This window comes from Diabrotica virgifera, chromosome 8 (assembly GCF_917563875.1).
Source record: "Diabrotica virgifera virgifera chromosome 8, PGI_DIABVI_V3a".
NCBI classification, from domain to species: domain Eukaryota; kingdom Metazoa; phylum Arthropoda; class Insecta; order Coleoptera; family Chrysomelidae; genus Diabrotica; species Diabrotica virgifera.
Genome location: NC_065450.1, coordinates 58,321,865 through 58,346,412, shown reverse-complemented (window position 1 = coordinate 58,346,412; position 24,548 = coordinate 58,321,865). Strand labels below are relative to the sequence as shown.

At 33.5% G+C, this 24,548-nt stretch overlaps 1 protein-coding gene across 1 annotated transcript in view; it reads right to left on the bottom strand.

Moving 5' to 3' along the window:
* LOC126889284 (juvenile hormone esterase-like) overlaps positions 1 to 21,692 on the bottom strand; it is a 90,550-nt gene extending 68,858 nt beyond the window's left edge. Inside the window, exons 1-2 of the mRNA XM_050657409.1 lie at positions 21,490 to 21,692; positions 6,288 to 6,443 (exon numbers count right to left, since the gene is read on the bottom strand). Coding sequence (XP_050513366.1) covers positions 6,288 to 6,443; positions 21,490 to 21,561 — 228 coding nt within the window. The 5' untranslated portion in view covers positions 21,562 to 21,692. The remainder of the gene's footprint in view (positions 1 to 6,287; positions 6,444 to 21,489) is intronic.
* Positions 21,693 to 24,548: the final 2,856 nt, after the last annotated feature.

Sequence of the window (24,548 nt, the reverse complement as noted above, 5' to 3'; positions counted from 1 at the left end):
GTTCCGCCTTTTATCCACTTCTTCCAATTGCTTCTGTTGGTGGCCAGGTTCTTCATATCCCTCATACTGATGTGTCTCCTTTCACCTATATCTTAGATCTGGTCCATCCATGTCTTCCTTGGCCTTCCCTTTTTTCTTTTGTTTCCCATTTTGGCTTCATGTACCTTCTTTGTAAGTCTATTTTGCTCCATTCGTTGTATTTGTCCAAACCAGCTTAATTGTTTGTTTTCGATCTTCCTAATTATCGGTTCTTGTTCCAGCTCTCTTCTTATATCTTCATTTCTGAATCTGTCAAACTTCGTAACTCCGGCTATTCTTCTCATGTATTTCATCTCGGTCGCGTTCATCATTGATTCATGTTTCTTTTGGACAATCCATGTTTCCGCCCCATATGTCATTATCGGATTTACTATGCTGTTATATACTCTGAGTTTAGTTTTGTTGCTTATTTCTGACTTTCCAAAAATTGTATTATTTAAAGAGTAATACAAGCTAGTTGCCTTCTTCAGTTTATTACTTATTGCCAAGTCCGTTTTCCCATCATCTGTTATTATATTTCCCAGATATTCAAAAGTAGATACATGTTCTATTACTTTTTCCCTTATTATTATATTAGTATTCCTTTCTCTTTTCTCATCTTCATTTATTATCATAAATTTTGTTTTGTTGAGGTTCATTTCCATATTTAATTTATGTATCTCTTTTTGCCAAATATCTGTTAGTTTCTGCATTTTCTCTACTGTGTCTGTGATTAAAACTATATCATCAGCGTATAGAAGGGAGTTGATTTTTATTGCATTTAAGTTTTTATATATAAACTCTGTAATTAAATACAATATTAAAAAAACGAGCCTGTACCGCCATTAAGAAGAACAAAAAAATACACTTTCTTCAAATAAATTTTTTATCCGATGCCTAGATTTTATGTCATTTTGGAACTACTAAAATTTTTTATTTCATTAGTAGTTCCAAAATGACACAAAATCTAGGCATCGGATAAAAAAGTTTATTTGAAGAAAATGTATTTTTTTGTTCTTCTTGATGGCGGTACAGGCTCGTTTTTTTAATATTGTATTTAATTGCAGAGTTATTTCCACATATTAATATATTTTTAAAATTGGGCTCTGTACCGCCATTCTTTATTATATTACGAATACGTGTGCCAAATATCTCCAAAAAATATTCAAAATTACAGCCGCAATCTTGGAACGCGTTTTGGCTACCTGTTGATCGCTACTGTATCACCTTAATAACCGGCTAAATAGCGCAAAACATGGAAAACACATTAAGTTGTGAGATAAAACGAAATGAAACTAGTGGAGGTGGGAAATTTAGCGATAAAAACACGTTAAGACGTGCCCCGTGCCCCTCCCTTAGATCCTCCACTGTCACTAGTATTATATAATGTGCCAAAAAATCGTAATTTAAAAATAAAAATCGACCTGTTTCCGAAATTTCCAATAGTGTTGTTTATTTAGCTAATAATGAATTTGTGCGTTACTTTATGGACGCACTGTATACTTTCCACTGTATCAAAATAACTTGTGAATGAAAATAAATATTTATTACTAGAAGAATAAAAATATTTATTGACGTAAAAAAGATGGAGTACTGTTTAAAAATTGGTGTATTTTCAAGTTTTATATGATTGCTTTTGAGATTAACAATACAAAACAAAAAATATTTTTTGGAATTTTAAAGAATTGTCCAAATACCAAGTGTTGAAATGCGGAAGTGTAAATTTTTATAATGAATATAAATATATCTATATAGATAATAATATATAATAAAAAAAGGAAAAGCAGTCGGACCAGATGATATTCCTGGGGAAGTATGGAGAGCATTGGGAGAGACAGGAATAAGTTGGCTAGCAGGTCTATTTAATAGAATTAGGGAAGTTGGACAAATGTCAGACGAATGGAGAAGCAGTATATTAAATAATAATAATAATATCGTATGGCATTTTTGCCGGGGAGATCCTTTCGGATAGTTCCGGCGCCATTTACATTTTTAACCCTGTTTTAAGTAACTAGTGCCGATTACACTAGCCCAGGAGGACCGACGGCTTTACGTGCTCTCCGAGGCACGGTGAGACGGCTCGTGTCATTATTGGAAATAAAAATGGTTTGTCTTTGGCAGGGCTCGAACCCACGTCTACTGGCGTATGAGGCCAGCGTTTATGCCGTTACTCCACGGCCGCTCACAGCAAGCAGTATATTAGTACCTGTCTACAAAAACAAGGGAGACATACAACAATGCACAAACTACAGGGCTATAAAACTACTTAGCCACACCATGAAAATATGGGAGAGAGTAATTGATAGACGGATACGTGAAGAAACCGATATATCCGATAATCAATTTGGCTTTATGCAGGGCAGATCAACAACACATGCAATTTTCATTGTAAGGCAACTGACGGAAAAATACAGGAATAAAGAGACCAACGCTCATATGGTATTCATTGATCTTGAGAAAGGATATGATAGAGTTCTTTGAGAGATTCTGTGGTGGGCACTCAATAAGAAAGGAGTCTCTGGAGAATATGTAAAGATTGTTAGAGATATGTATGAGGTAGTAACGACTAGTGTTAGAAGAGGTGTGGGAGAGACTGATAAATTTCAGGTGAAAGTAGGATTGCACCAAGGCTCGGTGCTTAGTCCTTTTATTCTCATTAGTTTTGGACCAGATAACAGCGAAACTACAGGGTAGTATTCCAAGTATTCCATGGTGCCTAATGTATGCTGATGATGTAGTGTTAATAGGAAATAGTGAGAGAGACTTAGAACAAAAACTGGAACAGTGGAGACAAGCTCTGGAGGAAAAAGGTTTAAAACTTATTAGGACAAAAACAGAGTATTTGGAATGTTCATTTAAAGATGGAGTTACTACAAATAAAATGGTATCTTTGGATGGTGAAATGATTGTGAAAAGCAATAGTTTTAAGTACCTAGGATCGGTATTACAGAGTAATGGAGAAATAGATGGAGATGCATGCAGCAGAATTAGGGCTGGATGGATGAAGTGGAAAGAAGCGAGTGGTGTGTTGTGTGACAGAAAAATTCCAATGAAGCTGAAGGGAAAAATCTATAAAACAGCCATAAGACCGGCTATGATGCACGGAACTGAATGTTGGGCAGTGAAAAAGAAAGAGGAACAACGAATGCATGTGGCGGAAATGAGAATGCTTAGATGGATGAGTGGAATGACAAAGAAGGATAAAATTAGAAATGATTATATTAGGGGAAGTCTAGGTGTGGCACCAATTGATGCCAAAATGAGACAGCATAGGTTAAGATGGTTTGGTCATGTTCAAAGTCGAGACGTTAATCACCCAATACGAAAAATAGCTGAAGTGCAGATTCCTGGAAGGAGTAGGAGAGGAAGACCAAAGAAGACCTGGGGGAGACGATAAGGCAGGACATGTTGGTAAAGGGGATTAACATTGATATGACCCAAGATAGAATTGTGTGGAGAAATGCAATTAGGGAAGCCGACCCCGCATAGGGATAAGGCAAAGAGAATGATGATGAGATAATAATATATTATAGCTATATCTATTTAGGGCACGAAATTAGAATAGGAACAGATAACCAAACTTATGAGATCCAGCGTCTTATAGGCTTGGAATGGGCAGCATTTGACAAGATTCGACATATTCTAAAAGTAACACTACCGATTTGCTTGGAGTAAAAAGTTTACAACCAATGCATACTACCGGTAATAACATATGGTTCCGAAACCATAACTTTTGCTAAACATTCTGCAAATACATTGAGAATATCCCAATACAAAGAAGAATGTAAAGAACAATATTGGGAACAACAAGAAGAGGTATGGTACCAAATATGATAGTGAGAGAGAGGACCAAAGTTACAGATGTCATAGAAAAAATTGGACATTGGAGATAGCTGGACATGGAGCACGTTTAAATGATAATACCTGGACCAAAAGACTCGTATAATGGAGACCCATAGAAGATAAAAGACCGAGACCAAAAAGATAAATGGATGACTTGAGAAAAACAGTCGGAAATTGGATGCAGAAGGAAGAAGGTAGAGAACAATTAAATAATATGGAGGAGAATATCCAACAGTGGATGCAAGAGGTTGAGGAATGATGACAGTGGCGTGCTGGCCATATAAATGAATCGGTGCAATCACCGAGAGGCCGCGGCCTATTGAGGCCGGTCAAATAAGTTTTTTCACAAAAAATTTTGGATGTAACAAATTTTTTTTAATTTCCAATCGAATGATATTAACAAAACATTTCAAAAATATTTTATTTCCATACATAGTGTTCGAGCCGTTTGAATAATATTGCATTAATTCCAGTTGTCTGTTTTATACACACCCTGTATTTCAAAACGGTTAAAATTAAGACGTTCAATTGAGCCATGAATAGGTATTATTCGGCTGATAATATAAACACAGACTTTTACACAAAATACAACTCGGCAATTGTATATATTTCTTTAGGAAAAGTTTAGGAAAAGTGTTTCTGGGAAAAGTTCGTTAAGTATTTTTGGATGTTTTCGGTTTTCTGACTGGACAGAATCAGCCGATGTGTTGCGGTTATCTTGAAATTAGCGAGGATAGATCCATTAGAAATATATGTTTAATATAGATTTTATAATATTTTCTATAAATGGAAAAACAACTTAAAACAATCTGCTATGCAGGCGATGCAATACTAATGTCTCAAAGTGAAGATGATTTACAACGTATCTCTCTCTTGTCGTTTCCCCATTACTGAGGATCGTGATTTCTTCCAATATTCCTAACAATTTTATTCCATTGGTCTCTATCTTCAGCTTCTCTAGCTGAATTCTTAATTTGGTCGGACCATCTAGTTGGTGATCGTCCTCTTGATCTTCTGCCCGGAACGTTTCCAGAAACAATTAATATCTCTAAACTATCGTCACCTCTGTGAACAATGTGACCGAAGAATTGCAGAATTCGTTACAGACATATTGTGGACAAACTTTTTTTTAAATTTCGAGTTGGTTTAGAATGGAAACGTTTGTCCTATGAGCTGTCTAAATTGTGCGCAGCATTCTTCTCCAGCACCACATCTCAAAGGCATCCGCTCTCAAAAGCACCACACTTGGGCTCAAAGAGTCCAACTCTCTGCCCCGTATAGAAATATTGATAATACAAGGGCATTCACCAGTCTCATCTTGATATTTTGTTACTTTAGTTAGGCGACTCATCGCATTTTTTGCAATACCAATACGTCTCCTAACTTTTGCTTCCAAGTTACCATCGTTAGTTGTACTAAACCCGAGAGAGAAAAAGGTGTTCACTATTTGGTATTCCTGTAACATGTTAGTCAGTTGAATAGTGTCGAATCTGTCGACCACCACTATTTTTGTCTTGCTTTATTGATTTTCAGATCAACTTTACTGCTTTCGTACTCAACTCTTCGCAGGAGATCAAACATTTCTTACAACGTATGCTGCACCAATTTAACATAACCGCCAGAAAATTTAACATGTTAATTTTCCCAAAAAAGACAAAATGCATGGTTATAACAGCAAATTCAATAATATGTAAATTGGAGCTGGAGGGCTAATAGAACAAGTGATGGAGTTTTAATAACTAGATATCACACTATCTAGCTACGAAAGGGTCTAAACAGAAGTGAATAGAACAAACAGAGCAGCAGGTTGTCTGAATGACACAATATGGAGAAATAAAAATATCGGAAAAGAAATGAAAGGCAGAATTTACAAAACAGTAATCACACCAATAATGACATACGCGGCAGAAACACGACCCGACACAGAGAGGACAAAAAATCGTTCGAAAAATCGATGGCAAGACTCTATGCGACACAGAGCTAGAAGTACAAATATACAGCGGAAATTCAAGGTGGGCAATATTAATAACTGGATAAGAAACAGAAGAATATAATGGAATGACCACATACGCCAAATGACAGCAAATAGAGTAGTAAGGACAGCGAGAGACGGTTCCCCAATAGGAAGACGATCAGTGGGAAGACCACGAAAACGATGGAACGACAACTTACTAGAGGCACATTGAAAAAACAGAGTCATGTTTATACAAATAGAAGAAGAATAAGTATTTTTGTCTTATAAATAAGAAATAAAAATTCTGATAATAGAAGATACAATAAGGATTGGAGGCCGCTTTTCTATAAAATCACCGGGCCGCTTGAAAAGTTCCAGCACGCCACTGAATGATGATGATGATGATCAGTTTATTTAAAACATCGATGGTATTACTCAATTGAGTTTTTGATTGAAGAAATTTAAAACTTACCTGATATCGAAGGTCTCCCACTGGAGGAGCAGCATACGGGATTTCTTGGAAAGCGTAATAGTTGTTACCATTATAACTTTGAAGTGCATGACCCAGAATCTGCCCTTTTGGAGTTACCAAATTTACAATTAGTTCATTGGTAGAATCGGTCAGTACCTGTAAAAGACTGTAATTTTAAAAAATATAAACATTCAATGGATTTTTCAATTGACGAATTGGTCAGTGTAAACATTTTTTACTGATCAGAATATCTTATCTTTTCACCCAAGACTACATTTTGACTCCATTGTGAGAGTTTGAATTAACCAGAATTCTCCCGGCAAGTGGATTGGTTAAAGTTGAGCTATATTGTGGCCTTCTGGGTCTCCGGCATTAACACCAGTTGGTTTGTTTTGTGGGAATATTTAAAATTGTCTATAAAATAGTTTATAGATCGTTTATAAAAAACAACTCTGATGATTCGAGACAGCGTATTATTCAAGTTTGGAAAGATATAAAAAAGTACAAACTACAGGGCTATAAAACTGCTTAGCCACACCATGAAAATATGGGAAAGAGTAATTGATAGACGGATACGTGAACAGACCGAAATATCCGAGAATCAATTTGGCTTTATGCAGGGCAGATCAACAACAGATTATGCAATTTTCATTATAAGGCAGTTTATGGAAAAATAGAGGAGTAAAGAAACAAACGCTCATATGGTATTCACTGATCTTGAGAAAGCATATGATAGAGTTCCTAGAGAGATTCTGTGGTAGGCACTCAATAAGAAAGGGGTCACTGGTGAATATGTAAAGATTGTGAGGGATATGTATGAGGGAGTAACGACTAGTGTTAGGACAGGTGTGGAAGAGACTGATAAATTTCAGGTGAAAGTAGGATTGCACCAAGGCACGGTGCTTAGTCCGTGTTTAGTCTCCTTAGTTTTATACCAGATAACAGCGAAGCTACAGGGTAACATTCCATGGTACTTAATGTATGCTGATGATGTCGTGCTAGTAGGAAATAGTGAAAGAGACTTAGAACAAAAACTGAAACAGTGGAGACAAGCTCTGGAGGAAAAAGGTTTAAAACTTTAAGGTTTAAAAGTAGGACAAAGACAGAGTATTTGCAATGTTCACTTAAAGATGGAGTTACTACAAATAAAATGGTATCTTTGGATGGTGAACTGATTGTAAGAAGCATTAGTTTTAAGTACCTGGGATCGGTATTACAGAGTAATGGAGAAATAGATGGAGATGCATGCAGTAGAATTAGGGCAGTATGTATGAAATGAAAGGAAGCGAGTGGTGTGCTGTGTGACAGGAAAATTATTCCAATGAATTTGAAGGGAAAATTCTAATAAACAGCCATAAGACCGGCTATGATGTACGGAACTCAATGTTGGGCAGTGAAAAAAAAAAGAGGAACAACGAATGTGGCGGAAATTAGAATGCTTATAAGGATGAGTGGAGTGACAAAAAAGGATAAAATTAAAAATGAGTATATTAGGGGAAATCTAGGTGTGGCACCAATTGATGCCAAAATGAGAGAGCATAGGTTGTGATGGTTTGGTCATGTTCAACGTCGAGACGCTAATCACCCAATACGAAGAATTGCTGAAGTGCAGATTCCTGGAAGGAGTAGGAGAGGAAGACCCAAGAAGACGTGGGGGGAGACGATTTGGCAGGACATATTGGTAAAAGGGATTAATATTGATATGACCCAAGATATAATTGTATGGGGAAATGCAATTAGGGGATCCGACCCCGCATAGGTATAAGGCAAAGAGAATGATGATGAAGAGATATAAAAAAGAACCATTTCAAAAAGTGTGAAAGGAATTATACGATCAAAGAAAACCTACCACCCATAAAATTTAAGGAATTTTTTATCTTTTTGTTGTTTCCTTAACAATGTCAAATTAAATCTATTGTGTTTTGAGTAAGTTACTCTTTTAGCACCTTGCCAAACAGTCTTATTAGTAACAAATGGAAGACAAGGAAAAATTTAAGAAAATAACTAGTATATTATAAGTTTCGATGTAGCATTACATACATTTATAACAATAACTGAATTATAGAGTCAAAAAAAGGCTATCATTGGTTTCAGTGATGTTTGTTGCCACCACTGTTCTGGATGACACTCATCATTCGATTTAGCATCACGTTTTGGATGTTCCTTTGGGTAAAAGTGCTCCACTTCTCAATGAGATCCATTCGAAGGTCTTCAAATGACAACCATTAAGTCATTGGAATGTAAACAACTCAAATTGCATCCCACGTGTTGGGAAATTCAATACATTAGCTTAGGGCATTATCCTAGTTGTCATGCACTTTTAATGCATCCATGTTATATTTAAAGGGTTTTTACCCGAATATTTTTCTTTGGTGGCTCAGCTAGCATCCAGTCTATTTAACACTGATGATGATTTTTTATAAACTCGAAAACGTCTTGTTGTGATGTAGCCCTTTAAATGGATTTTAATAAAATTTTATACCTTTTACAAAGAATTTTTCCAATTTTTGTTTAAAATATATTTACTTTGCTGAAATCAAAATAATAGAAGTAGGTGCGTACAAAGTACACACACTCTTTTTTTTTAATCATGACTTGGTCAGAGTAAAAATTTTTTTGAAGAAAAATAACTTATATTTTCACCAAGACTACATTTCGACTGCTTGTGAGAGATTAAATCAACCAAAATTATTATCCCGGCAAGTAAATTGGTCGAAGTAGTGTTATATAGTGGCCATCTAGATCTCCAGTATTAACACCAGTTAACTTAATTTGTAGGGCTATTTAAGATAAATCTGAGGTCTATAAAACATAACCAATATCTCTTGATGATTTAAGACAAGCGCACTATTTAAGTTTGGAGAGAAATTAAAGAAAGAAACATTTCAAAAAGAACGATAGGAATTAGAGTTTTGTTGCACATCTAGTTTTTCCTGATACATATTTATTGAGGGTATGACTTTTACATGTTGATTTACAAAATTGTTAGGTACTCACCCCACAAATAGTAAAACTGAGCACTAGAAAAACTAGCAAAACACAGTAAATAAACAATTTCATTTGCATAGGTTGTGAAAAGCGCGGCAATGTTACTAGATATAAATAAATAAACAGGGTACAATACTTAATATCTGGTTAAATTTTAACTTTTTACAGTTATCTAAGTGTTTTTAAGATTTAGGATCCATCCATGGTTGCTATTTAAAACACAGTAATAAATCGAGGGTTTAGTGTCAAACAACGTTATCTACATTTTTTGTGAAATTGAGATATATCTAGGTATAACCGAGTTCACAGTTTTCGACTTCATTTAGTAACAAAAACCTGTATCTCTATCTGAAGCAGATTACAAAATACATTAAACGTTAACTACCAATTGTGAAAAAATTGTTCATGTTAAAAACATCTAAGAGGTGATAACGTTATTTCACAGTGAATTTCGCGATACATCAAAAACAGTTATCGACTGTTAACGTTTATTGACACTAATTTATTAAGCTGTAATTGTAGACAGCGTTATTATTATAATTCGTATTTGTTTGAAAAACGATATTTTGATACTGGATAGCTAAATACATTTGTTTATTTTCGATGTTGTTCGATTCTTCCATCTGATTACTCATTACATGATTACAATAATCTGATTACTTATTACATTTTTTAGTTTTGCCGAAGTTAAAAGAAAACCGAAAGCCGAAAATATATGTTATTTTCTTATTGCCGGTTACGTATATATTTGTCGTAATTATTTAATATTCTGATTTTGTCAGTGTTTAACAAAAAAATGTCCAGTCGTAGCACAAAATTTTGTATGACATGAAGCACCAGCGGGTCTTGGATCTTCTGAGGTAGCCTCTTGCCTTACAAATACAATGAAGTGAAGTTACTGGGAAAGACTTCGCTTTTATGTCTGAAACTTGTTCGGGCCAAAATGGAAATTCAATTGTTTCCGCAATATTTCTGTTTTCTGTTGAAACACTAAATATTGCAAAAATCGACCAGTTACTTTTTGAGCCCGGACATTCCCAAATTGAATGTGATATGGTCCATGCCCACATCGAAAACGCGAGTGAAGGCTTGGACATTTATGATCTATCGGGATGGTATATGTACAATGTACAGTGATTAACCTTTAACTACACGCGCTGGCGTATTTGTACGCCAGATATAAGAATTCTACTGAAAATATATTTAAAAATTTAATTTTAGACCTTGTTTATCTCTCTAACCTATCACTGGAATGTGCTTTACAATTTGGTTTTAGTCCAGTTATTCCATGAGTCCAGTTATAAATCCCAATTGGTTTACTGAGAAGAAACTCGCAAGTATTCACTGATGCCGAATAAGGTTTATAACAAACAACTAAGTGTATTTTTTCAAAAAAAATTAACAAATCCGCTGTTTTTAGGTGTATTTTCTTGTGGCGTATAAAGTACGCCACGCGTGTAGTTATGTTATAACTTGATGCGTGGGTAGTTAAAGGTTAAAATGGTTTTAAAGAAATCAAAATACGAAGTAGTTGAAATAGATCAGGAAGACATTTTGGATTTTAAAGAACTTCAAATTCAACTGATTAAAAATAAAAAAACTGACATTGAAGGAAATGTCAAATGGATGAACATAGTTTGGCTACAATATACATAATTATAGAATAAGACACTGCACACAGTTATTTCAAATATAATTTTAAATCAGAAAACGTTACGAACTTTAAAATACAGAGAAGGCAACTTTGAACATTTTCAATTAACAAACTTGTGCCAAGAAGAGAATATGACAAACCGTTAACGATTAATAATAAAAAGTTAAAAGGTTTATTAGTAGATCTCTGTGGGCAAAAATTAAAGAAAAATATCACTTCTTTTACTAGAATCTTCAAGGAATGGGTGATGATCATAATGAAAATGTTTCAGAAGATGAAGACGTTTAAAGATGGTATAAGTATTTAGAAATTTCATAAGGTTAGTATTTGTATGTTATTAGAAAAATAAAGTTTTTTATTTAAATACACTTATAACATTTTTAATAATACAGGGTTAGTGCTGCATTGGAGATCCTGAAAATTTTGAAAATATCAGCGAAGTTAAAGTCAAACTGGATATCCTGAAAAAAGGGGAAATATCTGGGAAATTTTCGCAACATTTTAGGGAAATTACATTTTTACATTTTCACCCAGCAGTACTAACCCTGTAGTAAAACTATTATTATCAGGTGCGACGTTAACGGTTACAAAAAATATATATCGGTAATATCAAAAAGCGTTATCAGGTCATTATTAGAAAAAAATTCTATTTTTTTTTTCTCTGTAGAATAACAATAACCTGTAATAATTTTTACAATATGTCAAAGAAACCATAATAATACTATTATATAAATTATATACTATATATAAATTATATACTATATATAAATTATATACTATATATAAATTATATACTATATATAAATTTACAGATTTCTATTGTAATGTATTTTGCCTCCGTAATCACAAATTTGTTGGCCGATATTACGTTTCAGAACAGTTTTTCGCATTTTCTGCCACTTTATGTTTTTGTAGTTAACGTTGTTTGATACTAAACCCTCGAAATATAACCTTCAAACAAAATTTATGTATTATGTGTTACTTATGCATTGATTATCTAGATAATATTTTATAGGCCTGGATCCCGCGTACCAAAAAAGTTTATTAATAGCAAGCTGAAAATTTGTTAATAGCTTAACGGTGTTTCGCCGGACAAACTGTGATATATGGGAATACTGGAACAGGGGAAGTTTCAATTGTGGAACAGGTTAAAAATTTCACTTGATCTTCCACTTCTGTCTCGAGCCTTCCGTAGCTAGATAGTGTGATGCCTAGGTATTTAAACTCCATCACTTGTTCTATTGTCTGACCTTCCAGCTATAATTTACATCTTATTGGATCTGATGTTATAACCATGCATTTTGTCTTTTTTGGGGAAATTAACATGTTAAATTTTCTGGCGATTATGTTGAATTGGTGCAGGATACGTTGTGAATCATCTTCACTTTAAGAGATTAGTATTGCATCTCCGCATAGCAGATTATTTTAAGTTGTTTTTCTCCTATTTGGTATCCTTTTTTAGTTCTTACTTTTTTTATTATTTCGTCCATGATCAGGTTGAACAATAAAGGACTCAAGGAATCCCCCTGTCTTATCCCATTGCCGGCTTCAATTGGGTCAGTTAGTTCATCTTCCTTTATAATCCATTTATACAGGTTAAACGAAACATATTATTGTGTATTTCTTTAAGCTAGGATTAATAGAAATCGTCAAATATTATTTCTACGCGTATATAATAAAATATGTCTAGTGGTTGTTTTTCCAGTGTACTCGGCAAAAGGATTCTAGAAAAGAACACACCTACCGCCTAAATATTTCGTGTTGGTATCATGTGACGTCACGGGCTATGACGCGGATGACGTGCAACGGTAAGTAAATTGGATGGAGTATATAGTCCGTCCGCTATAACTTTTCCCATGCGGTACGATTCATTTTCAATCAAATTAAGTTAAAACATAAATTGAAACGAACGTCGATGTGTATATGCATTTTGTATACTGTATACTATACACATCGGCGTACATTTCACTTTCTGTTTTGACTTAATTTGATTGAAAATGAATCGTACCGCATGGGAAAAGTTATAGCGGACGGACTATATGTATGTATGTATGTATGTGTGTGGAAAAGTTAAACCGATCTGAATTTTTTTTCTGTGTTTGAAGAGGCATAGCCTCATTTGAACAACATAGCAGATCTTCAACAACTTGTCACTATAATCGGAGAATACAGTAAGCGAATGGGATTAGAGATTAATACCAAAAAGACCAAATTCATGATCATCTCCAGAAACTTGGATGTATTTGAAAACTCCACCATAACACTGAATACTAAGTCCATTGAGAGAGTGAGCAAATTCAAATACCTAGGAACGTGGCTTTTTGAAGACTGGGCATCGGACAGGGAAGTAAAATGTCGCATTGAGCAAGCTCGACAAGCTTTCGTAAAATTCAGGAAGGTACTGATCTGCTCAGAGTTCGACCTTACACTGAGACTAATGTTTACTAAATGCTACGTATGGTCGGTGCTGTTATATGGCATAGAGGGCTGGACACTCAAAACGAGGGATATAAACAGATTAGAAGCCTTCGAAATGTGGCTTTATCGCCGTATCCTAAAGATACCATGGACGGCGAAAGTCACAAATGTGGATGTCCTTAAAAGAATCAACCAAGAACGTCACCTTTTCGAAAACATCAAGTAAAGAAAAACGGCGTATTTGGGTCACATCATGTGAAACGAAAAATACCAGTTCCTTCAACTTATAATCCAGGGTAAAATTAAAGGCAAGAGAGGAATAGGACGCAAGGAAATGTCCTGGCTCCAAAACATAAGGCAATGGACAGGGATTAACGGCATACAATCTCTGATACACATTGCAAGAAACAGAGAGTTAATGGAAAATGCGATCGCCAACATCCACTAGTGGATTTGCATTTGAAGAAGAAGAAGTTTGAAGAGGGGGTCAGGGCCGATTCAGAACCGGTGTAGTTTGTGACTTTTGACCACCCATAAGCCAGCTATAGGACTTGGTAGGTACAAATCGGCATATTTTTTGGGGGTATATATCTTCGGTTCAAGAAGAGACAGGAGAACCGCAAATACACCAAATCAATAGTGTTGAGTAAAGTTTTCAAATGGTTTATGTATATGTAGCCATCAGGATCAGACATACACACGGCTCAGTATGGCCGAAAAATTGAAAAACTAAACTTTAAAAATTTTGGTTTTTCGACAATTACTCAAAATTTTAACCTACGAATTGCGCCAATAACTGAGCCTTTATAGAAGCCAATAACTGTGCATACCTGATATCCGGGAAAATTCCAATTTTTAAGTTATAGGCTTCATAAATATGATAAAATCTATTTCCTATGGGAAAAGAGGGTTTTTCAAGCTCAATAATTCCTGTAATAGCTTCAGTTATCATACTTGACCTTAGATGAATCAGATACTACTTATCAATACGTTTCAAACTCATGTTTAGTGATCGAAATCGGTTAAGCCGTTTAGAAGTTATTAAGCTACAAAAGTATAATCCAATTAACGATTATTCGAAGATAAAGTAATTTTATAAACTTTGTTTGGAAGTCTATTAATTAGGCTTTAAAATGAGACCTTCTAAGGCTCATTTGCATGCGTAGAAGCTGAGTTACGATCGATAAAGCTTCGAAAATTACTTATTTTGCAATTTGTAATTTGCATTGTGCACTAATTTTACAATATCTCGAGTTCTAATTGTTAGATTTAAGTTTAGTAAACGGTTTTTTCTTCGGTTTTAATTAAGGAACATATTTGAAATATTATTGAAATATTTTTTAATTAAATTGTTTATAACAATTTTTACTACTCGGATCGAAATCCACCCTCGAAATTCGTAATCAGCAGCCAAAAATCCATAAGAAACCGTTGAGTTTGTCCATAAGAATTGAAAAGGACCTATATAACCTATAATACTAAGATCCTTAATTAACTAATTACGTATATTTTAATTTAGTCAAATAAAAAATGTTAAGGAAGTTCATAAGATCATTTTATTACGATATAAAGTATTTGGTATGATAATATCTTCAATTAAGGGGATAGACGCAAAATTTAGGCTCAATTGCTTTTTAAATATAAGTATTTTTTTTTTCGAATAATGTGAAAACTAATAAGTATTATTGAAAAATTTAAACGCATACTGCAGAATGAAAGATTACGTTAATGCCGAGGGCTCAAAGTGCCTGAAAACTTCTATAATGTTCATTTTAATAAGCTCCAGGGGTGAAAAAAAAAAAGAGAAAATTTAGTGTTCAAATATCTCATTCAAAAGAAACTTTTAGGTTATTCTAAGAAACTTTCGGCCCTCGGCAATAATGTAATCTTTCATTCTGCGTCAAAATTTTTTAAAAATATTTTTCAATACAATACTTTTCAAAAAAACTACTAGTTTTTCAGAATTCGAAAAAATAAAATGGATTTAAAACACATTGGCGCGAAATTTTGCGCCTACGCCCTTAATTATTTTTCTTAATCTTATAATCATTTCATATTATTTTTCCAAATGTGTCTAATTGTTAATCAATGTTTAGAGTATACAAAAAAATAATCATAGTAGGTATGTGGGTATTAATTATAATAAAAAAAGCCAAACCTGTTAGGAAGGAATATTTGTACCCCACTTGGTGTGGTAAGTTATTGACCAATGGTATATGAGGATTAAAAATGGACAAGACGGGAAATAAATTTGGGCTCTTGATTAATATAGACCTGACAAAATGAAATAGGAAATAGGAAAAATCATTGGAAGAGTGGACACTGTGGACAGTAACTAATATAAATTAAATAAGTTTAAATGGACCTATAATAAAGACATATATGAAGCCACGGCGATTAAAAAAGTGTGCTAAGAACAGACTAAATTCGATCAAAAATAGAGCAACCAAGAGCAGCCTTTTTGAAGATGAGAAAATTTTTTAGTAACCAACGACTTAATCTTCAAAAATCCGATATTGTGGGGTAAAATGTTATATTCACTCTATTCTTCTTTATAGTGACGACGCTTGGACTGCTAATGTTGATTTAATCAGAAAGCTATAAGCTTTTGAGATGTGGCTTTTTAGGAGAGTTTTGAAAATACCGTCGACCGATCATGCTACGAACGAAATGGTGTTGCACAGAATGGGAAGAGACAGAGAACTTTTGACCAACATTAAAAAGAGAGAGACAGCATATTGGGGGCACATACTTAGAAATGATAAGTACTTGTTATTACAGCTGATTATAAAGGGTAAAATCAAAGGAAAATGGGGTCCTGCCCAAGTAGCAATTTTACGACCTGCAACCAATTTTGTCCTAATGGGACGTTAAATTTAAGGACAAAATTGGTTCACAATAAGCCTTAACCAAGGACAACGTCTGTTTTTCCTATGGACCAACGTTGCTGCTAATAAGTAATATAATCTGATGACCAACCGACATCGGGAATAACGACGTCAATTATTAGGATAAGGTTTGACGTTAAGCTGGCGTCGGTCTTAACCTATCTGTAATATAAGTGCAATTAAGTGGCATAAATCAACGACTACTCAACGTCGGGAATTACAACGTATTTTTTAGGATAGATGCCAACGTTCAGAGGACGTTGGTGTTTTATCGAGTATGGTAGACGTATTTTTCGGGAAGACGACAAGGACAATCCAACGTTGAGAATACCAACGTTAATTATTAGGTTAAGGTTTAACGTTAAGCTGACGTCGGGTATAACCTCTATACTACAATGTAATTTACTGGAAGACATTTAACGACTGCTCAACGTCGGGTATTACAGAGTATTTATTAGTATCGAACCCAACGTTCAGGAGACGTCGGGTGTTTACCCAGTAGGTATATGGTAGATTGCTGCGTGTACTTGCGGGAAGGCGAGAACGACAATACAACGTAGGTAATAACAACGTAGTACTTAAGTAAAGTTGTATACGTTAACCTGACGTCAAAGTTTTTTTTATAAGATACCTGTAATTTACTAAAATACGTCGACGACTATCCAACTTCGTAAAGTAAATTTTCGACAATTGGTTGTTTAGTTTCCAACTACAAAACGACGTAAAAATTTGCTGATTAGGGCCTATCTGATTTGACTCATCTTGACTTATATGACTATAATATGACAGATATTACCATATATGTATATATTACATTGCATAACATAACCTTACTTTTTTACACTTGGTTTTTCTAGTTTTTCTATAAACAGTTTTCCATTAACAATAACAATTTATTGAATGAAAAACCTATATAGTTAAAAAAATATCTCAAATCGTCCACCAGATTAAGGCGTGTTCACGACGACGACCGGTCGTCGGGAGTCTGTCGTCAAGACCAGGTTGTTTGCGCTTACTTTAGGACGTATTAGGTATACCAATACATAAATTCGAGGTGTGCAAGGTAAAAATAGGTTATACTAAAGGTCGGCAGGGGGTGTCCTTGTCCAAATCAGTTAAAATGTAGTGCAATTTAGGTCGCGAGTCAAATCCGCCATTAATGAAAGATCGCCATGGTTCAGCCATTTTTTGAAACATAATGTTTGGCAATTTTTTGCTAGATTTTAATGAATATTTGATTTTAATTAACGAATTTTGTTTATATATAAATCAAGGATAATTTTGTATGGGTCTAGGCATAATAATATGTTTTTTTAATTACGATGGTTATTTCTATTTTTACCGTTTTGTTCGATTTAACCTGTAAATTTCTGAGGCGCTTTCAGTTTTTAGCAATTTTTATACCTAGTTTAACAGTACACTTCCTTGCGTTTGTAAATTTTCGACCGCATTATGCAATGAGGCAAATGATTAATAAAATAATTATACAAGTCACTTAGGTTATATTCTGAATAGAGTAGAGACCTACTTAAATAAGTATCAACAGGCCGTCATGCATCTTAGTTTCTGATGATTTAATATCCTCCAAGATTATTAATCTATTTGGTAAAAATGAAGTGTGTCGGCCGTACTTCTGTAGTAGAGAATTTTATACTATTACTTTACAAGACCAAAGTCCTAAAAACTAACGTAATTTGACGATAAAATATCTCGAGCTGAGAAGTCGAGAGGGGGACGTCAAGGCAACCCGTATTTCTATTCCCCACTTAGGTGCAAATAGCGGTTTTCTGACCGTCGTCGCAACGTCGCGTATTAACGTTGGGGCATTTAATCCAACGTTAAGACATCGTAATATTAGGTCCAATTGCTTCTTGGGTGGTAGGCGACTAATATCCTGGCTGAAATACATTCGCGAATGGAACGTGTTAAACACACAGACGCTTTTCAGAAAATCAGAAGATAGAGACGATTTTGCAATGGCTATATCATTAGTGGAGTCGGCACTAAAAGAAGAAGAAGAAGAGCATACTATCTATTGGAGCTCTAAACGAGGATGCTCAAATTCAAAGTAATTTCTTCTTCTTCTTAAAGTTCCCTTTACTATCGGAGGGTGGATATCATAATGGCTATGGTTATTTTGTTGGCTGCTGCGCTGAATAGTTGTAATGAACTACAGTTAAACCATTCTCTAAGGTTCCTCGGCCAGGAGATGCGTCTTCTTCTTTTGCTTCTTCTTCCTCGGATCCTTCCTTGCATAATAATTCTCAGCAACTCATATTTTTCTCCTCTGGTAATGTGACCCAAATATTCCAGTTTTCTAGTTTTTATACTTTTCATAATTTCTAACTCCTTATTTAAACGTCGTAGCACTTCAACATTGGTAATCCTTTGAACCCACTGAATTTTCAATATTCTTCTGTAACACCACATTTCGAACGCTTCTATTCTTCTTATGTGTTGTCTCTTCAATGTCCAAGCCTCCATTTCGTATAGCAATATAGAAAATATGTAGCATCTTAGAGCCCTCAATCTGAGAGGCAACTGAAGGTCTTTGTTTGTAAGCAGTGTCTTCATTTTTATAAATGCTTGCCTTGCAGTTTCAATTCGGACTTTAATGTCTTTGCTTTGGTCATTTTTGTCATCAACCCAAGTTCCCAGATATTTGTATGTCCTAACTTTTTCTATTTGGGTTTGGTCTATCATTAACCTTTCATTTCCATGTTCTGTTTTTGAGACAATCATAAATTTAGTTTTTTTCTTGTTTATTAGAAATTCTTGCAGCGATTCCAGAATGTCTGCCATTATAACGGTGTCATCAGCGAATCTTATGTTATTTATTATTCTTCCGTTTATAGAGGTTCCATCACGCTATCGCTTCCTAAAATATGGCTTCACTGTACAGGTTAAACAGTAGCGGCGATAGAACACAACCCTGTTTTACTCCTCTCTTTTTAATTCCAATACAGATTGCCTTTATGTTTTCTTCTTTCTTCCATTAGCTCTAGGATTTCTGAAGTCATCCATCTCTGTTTTTTTAGAAAAGTAATTTCTAGAAAATCTCAAAAAAATAATATATGAAAGTAAAACTTGGATTTAAAAACCATCAAACCATCCTACCAAGTCAAAAACCATCTTACATTAGATCGCTGGAGAGAAATGTGCTGCGTAAGATCCAAGATGGTATTAAATTACAAAAAGGGTATGTAAATATGTAAACAATTATTAACCGTGGAGAAGAAAAGTAAACAATTGTAGTAATGGAAATATACAACTAACCTGGTTAAAATGCTAATTAATTCAATCAAATTGTGTTTTGACTAGGAAAGTTTCGGGGTAGTTCTGATTTCTTTCATTATGTATTTTGGGCTTCTGAATCCGAATATGAGGTTTGCGGACAAAATTTCGTGAGGGAACATTGAGTAAATCGCGAACAAAGCTAAACACTTTTGCTTTTCCCCCTTTTTTTGCTTAACTTTCGAAAACTGTGAACTTTTATTAAGTGGTCTGTTAACAGAAATTAAAGTACTTAAAATTCTCTACAAATATCACTATTTACTTTTTTTTACAGACGAACCTTTAGGTCTAAAATGCAAGTTGAAAATTGCCAATTTTAAACGGTCTCTGCAAAACCCACTGTTTACGTTTCAAAACTTTATTTTTTATTAACCTTCGGATGACCAAGCGGGGGAAATTGTGACCCCAGCGTATGTTTTTCTTTAATAAATTCAAAAGTATTTTTAATTTTTAACTCATTATTTTTTTATTTGACTTTAATATCATTCTTGAAATAAAAAAATTCCCTATATTTTACGAATAAAAAATATATTCTGAAGTTGATGTTTAGTAAAATAGCTTCTATTATGTGTAATTAAAAGTAGTTTTACGCTAATGACGTCGACTTTGCAAAGTAACAAGACACTTACTCGACATACACACTACACATGACACTAATACTCATGTTGTGACTGGCTGAATGACATAAAGCCCATACCAAAAAAAATTAAGAATTTAAAAAAAAACTTTCTTTTTTTGTTAATTGTCATTTTTGACCTGGGGTCATTTTCCCCCCCTTGGTCATCCGTGTAACAAAAAAAGGTTAGTCATCGGAAGGTTAAAATGCTGTCATTTGCATTCCTGTATCCACAATTGCGTTGGCAGTCCTTTTTACATTTAGGTAGATACAAGAAATATACCGTAGTAGTGAGTTTGGTGCAGGGTCCAAAGTGGTTGGTACTGGTACGAGACCACTAGTATTGTTTTTCCAACCCCACTCACTTGGATATTTTTGTTGCTTGTCAGGTGTGGCTTGATATAAACGTAACCATTGCTGCATCTGATAGTATAGAGCCATGAGAAACATGTTTCCTGCTGTAGCAGGCAACCTCAACCTGATGTGCATTAGGGTGTTTAAAAGCCCCAATGGTTGGTTACAAGTATGTGTTCTTTTGCAGCACTTTAAGAAATTTCAGTTTCCCCTGATTAAACAATGCATAAGTAGTATCACAACCGCTCATCGCATATAGGAATAAGATATGGTCCATTAAGATTTTTTCAGCAGCCAGATGAGGGTTGTAGAAACTATGCGAAACCTTTCCTTTTCCTAGTTTTAGAAAAAATATATTTTTTGTGTTAGGACTACACAGGCCAATCAAAATGACCAGAAGGTCGATTTTCCCACCACTGTCACATGTTTATTTGACGGTGCCATCTCAATAGTTATTGTGATAATTAGGATATCATCATCCTCCACAGGATATAGGATGTAAATTTATCAAACGACAGCAATCTAATAGAGTTTTGAAACATTCTAGTAGAGAAAATTTATAGAAATAAAGTTTTAAAACTTAGAAAGTGGGTTTAACCCACAGACCGTTAAAAATTGGCAAATTTCAACTTGCACTTAAGACCAAAAGGTTCGTCTGAAAAAAAAGTAAGTAGTGATATTTGTAGAGAATTTTAAGTACTTTATTTTTGTTAACACATAATTTACTAAAATTTAATAGTTTTCGAGATTTAAGCAAAACAGCGAGAAAAAGCTGAAATTTTTCGCTTTTTTCGCGATGTACCCAATGTTCCGTTACGAAATTCTGTCCGCAAACCTCATATTCGAATTTAGCAGCCCAAAATACATATACAACGAAATAAATCGGAACCACCCCAAAACTTTCCCATTAGAGGGCTCGTAGAGTACAAGTTGACTGAATTAAATTTATACACCATATTATTAAATAAAATATATTAATATTTTACTCACCCCACAAAAGTTAACGCTAAGCACTGTAAAAGCTACCAACAGACAATAAATTAACAATTTAATTTTCATCATATTATGTGAAAATCACTGCGAGGCTACTTAGTTTCACATAAACAGAATCATAATGGTTACACTGACGCTTTATATAATAAATCTAAGTTTCTTTAAGATTAATATTAAATAAGTATTTTTTTTAGGATATAACAAACCATGGCATTTATTTAAAATACAGTAATAACCTACAAACAAAATTATATATAAGAAAATGTGTTTTTATTGATTATATTGTTATACAGGGTGTCCCGAAAAGATTGGTCATAAATTATACCACACATTCTAGGATCAAAAATAGTTCGATTGAACCTAATTTACCTTAGTAGAAAGTACAAGTGTGCTCATAAAAAAAGTTACAGCCCTTTGAAGTTATAAAATGAAAATCGAATTTTTTTCAATATATCGAAAACTATTAGAGATTCTTTATTGAGAATGGACATGTATCATACTTTTGGCAGGAACATCTTAAAACAAAATTATAGTAAAATTTGTCCACCCCATACAAATTTTATGGGGGTTTTGGTCCCTTAAACCCACCCAAACTTTTGTGTACGTTCCAATTAATTCATTATTTTGGTACCATTAGTTAAACACAACGTTTTTAAAAAAATTTTTGCTTCTTAGTATTTTTTCCATAAGACAATTTTTATTGAGGTGCGGCTTTTTTTTTAATATATTTACATACAAAATTTTATGGGAGTTTTGTTCCTTTAAACCCCCCAAATGTTTGTGTACGTTCCAATTAAACTATTATTGTGGTACCATTAGTTAAACGCAGTGTTTTTAAAACTTTTTGCCTCTTAGTCTCTTTTTGATAAGTCACCTTTTATCGAGATGCGGCTTCTTTTCAAAATATATCTAAAAATGTAAATTGTAAATAAATTTTCAGATTATTAACAGGTCTCTACAGGGTGATTGATTAGTGGGGTAAAGGCCAATAGATCCACTATAGTAATAGATAGCAATAAAAGTTAATAACAAAAATTGTAGCCAACTTTGAGCTTCACATTACGAAATTAGTTACAATGTTACAGGTTGTTCGATAACACAGTGGCAGACCTAACTTTTGTTTTTTTAAATGGAACACCCTATATTTTATTTCATATTCGAAATCCTGTTAACTTTTCTATCACAAAAATATAAAGGTTTGTTATGTTATACAGGGTATTTACAAAGTTATAACTAGGGAGCGGATTTTATGCTAAATGCATATTGCATGCATATTTCGCATATTTGAGAACTTTACTAAATTTTGCATATTTCTAAAGAAATATGCATATTTTGTGCCTATTTAAAAACATTTAAGTCAAAAAAAAAATTAAATTTTTTAATTCGATAGAAAATATTTCCCCGCATAGGCTGTCGTATCTATTAATTCGAGAACTACCCTGAAGCGAGACGGCTCATTCACTGCCTTTTCATTTTTTCTTAGAAAACACCCGATCTTTACACAAAGTACTTAATAGTGCTTATAGTACGCCGTTATAAAAAATTGTAGAATGTTAAAATGATAAAGGATGGTTTACCGGGAAATCCGAATTTTATTTAATTTTATTATATTTAGTACAATTTGTATCCCAATTTAGCAGATATCATGCTATAATTCTGGTGACTCTTTTAAATCCTCTATTGTTAAGAGAATAATTTACACCTTAAAACCATAGTTATACGATATTCTAACGGAAATTGAAATATTCATGCTCTAGATCAGATCCCGTCTTTAAACGGCTTTAAAACTTTGGAGAACATATAGGCGAAATTTTTAATGGAAATTTTGAAATTGATTTTGGTGCAGAATTTTCGGCTTTAACAAGTTATTTTAAATACGCCTCAATTACTTCTATTGATGTTGAAAGGACTTTTCAAGTTATAAAAATATTTTATCTGATCAAAGAAAATGTTTCCTCGTAAAAATTTGGAAAAACACATTGTAGTGAATTATAATCGAAGATATATATAGTGATATTGTTGTTTTATTTTAAATAGGTAACTATTGGTATCAGTTTTTGTAAAAAATGTTAATTAATTTGCTTATATAAAAAATAATGATTTTATTTGAAAGATTACCGCCCCTCCTTATAAAAGAACCCCATAAAATAGAATAGAACAGAAAATTTTTGGTTTCTCGAAATGCGCATTTTTTTAATTTTTGTGCATATCTTGCGCATATTTCGTAATTTTTTACTGCATATAAATGCACATATTTCATCAAAATTGATCGCATATAAATCCGCTCCCTAGTTATAACCAATTTTGTATGACAATCGTAAGAAGTTCAACTATGTGTATAAATAAAAATAAGCACAACAGCAGTGGTTTGTTAATGCCATATTTTTGATTTATTGTTAAAATTTTTATGAATTATTGACATTGCCAATTTTCTTTATATCAAATACCTACTGGGTGAGTCAAAATGCAAGTACATTATTTTCTCAGTAATGTTAAATGGAACACCCTGTATTTTATATCATTATTGCAAAGTTACATTACCGTACTTTAATTTTTATATAACATTCCCTATGGCCAAATTTATTAGTTTTCGAGATAATTTCATTTTTCAGAGCAAATTATTTTAGGTGTCTAAATTTATCTAAATTTTAAGTAAGCCATGACTGAATTGACAATTGACGATTACTGATTATCAATCCGGTAATCAATGTAGCAAATAAAGAAATAAAAATAATTTATTAGTAATACATTTTCCATAAAAAAACACAACCACAACATGCAACATTTTCGAAACAATTAAAAACTACTTTTTATGTAAATGTAACAAATAAAGAAAGGAAATTATTAGTAGATTTTACAAAAAAAAACATACACAGATACAAAATACAACATTTTGTGAAGACAATTAAACACTACTTTTGTATGTAGATGTAAAAATTTAACAAATAAAGAACGAAAAATAATTAGAAGCTATTTTTAATCAAATATTTTTATTATTTAATTACATAAGGTGTTCAAAATTATCTCCTAACACATTTATGTACGCCTAAAAACGA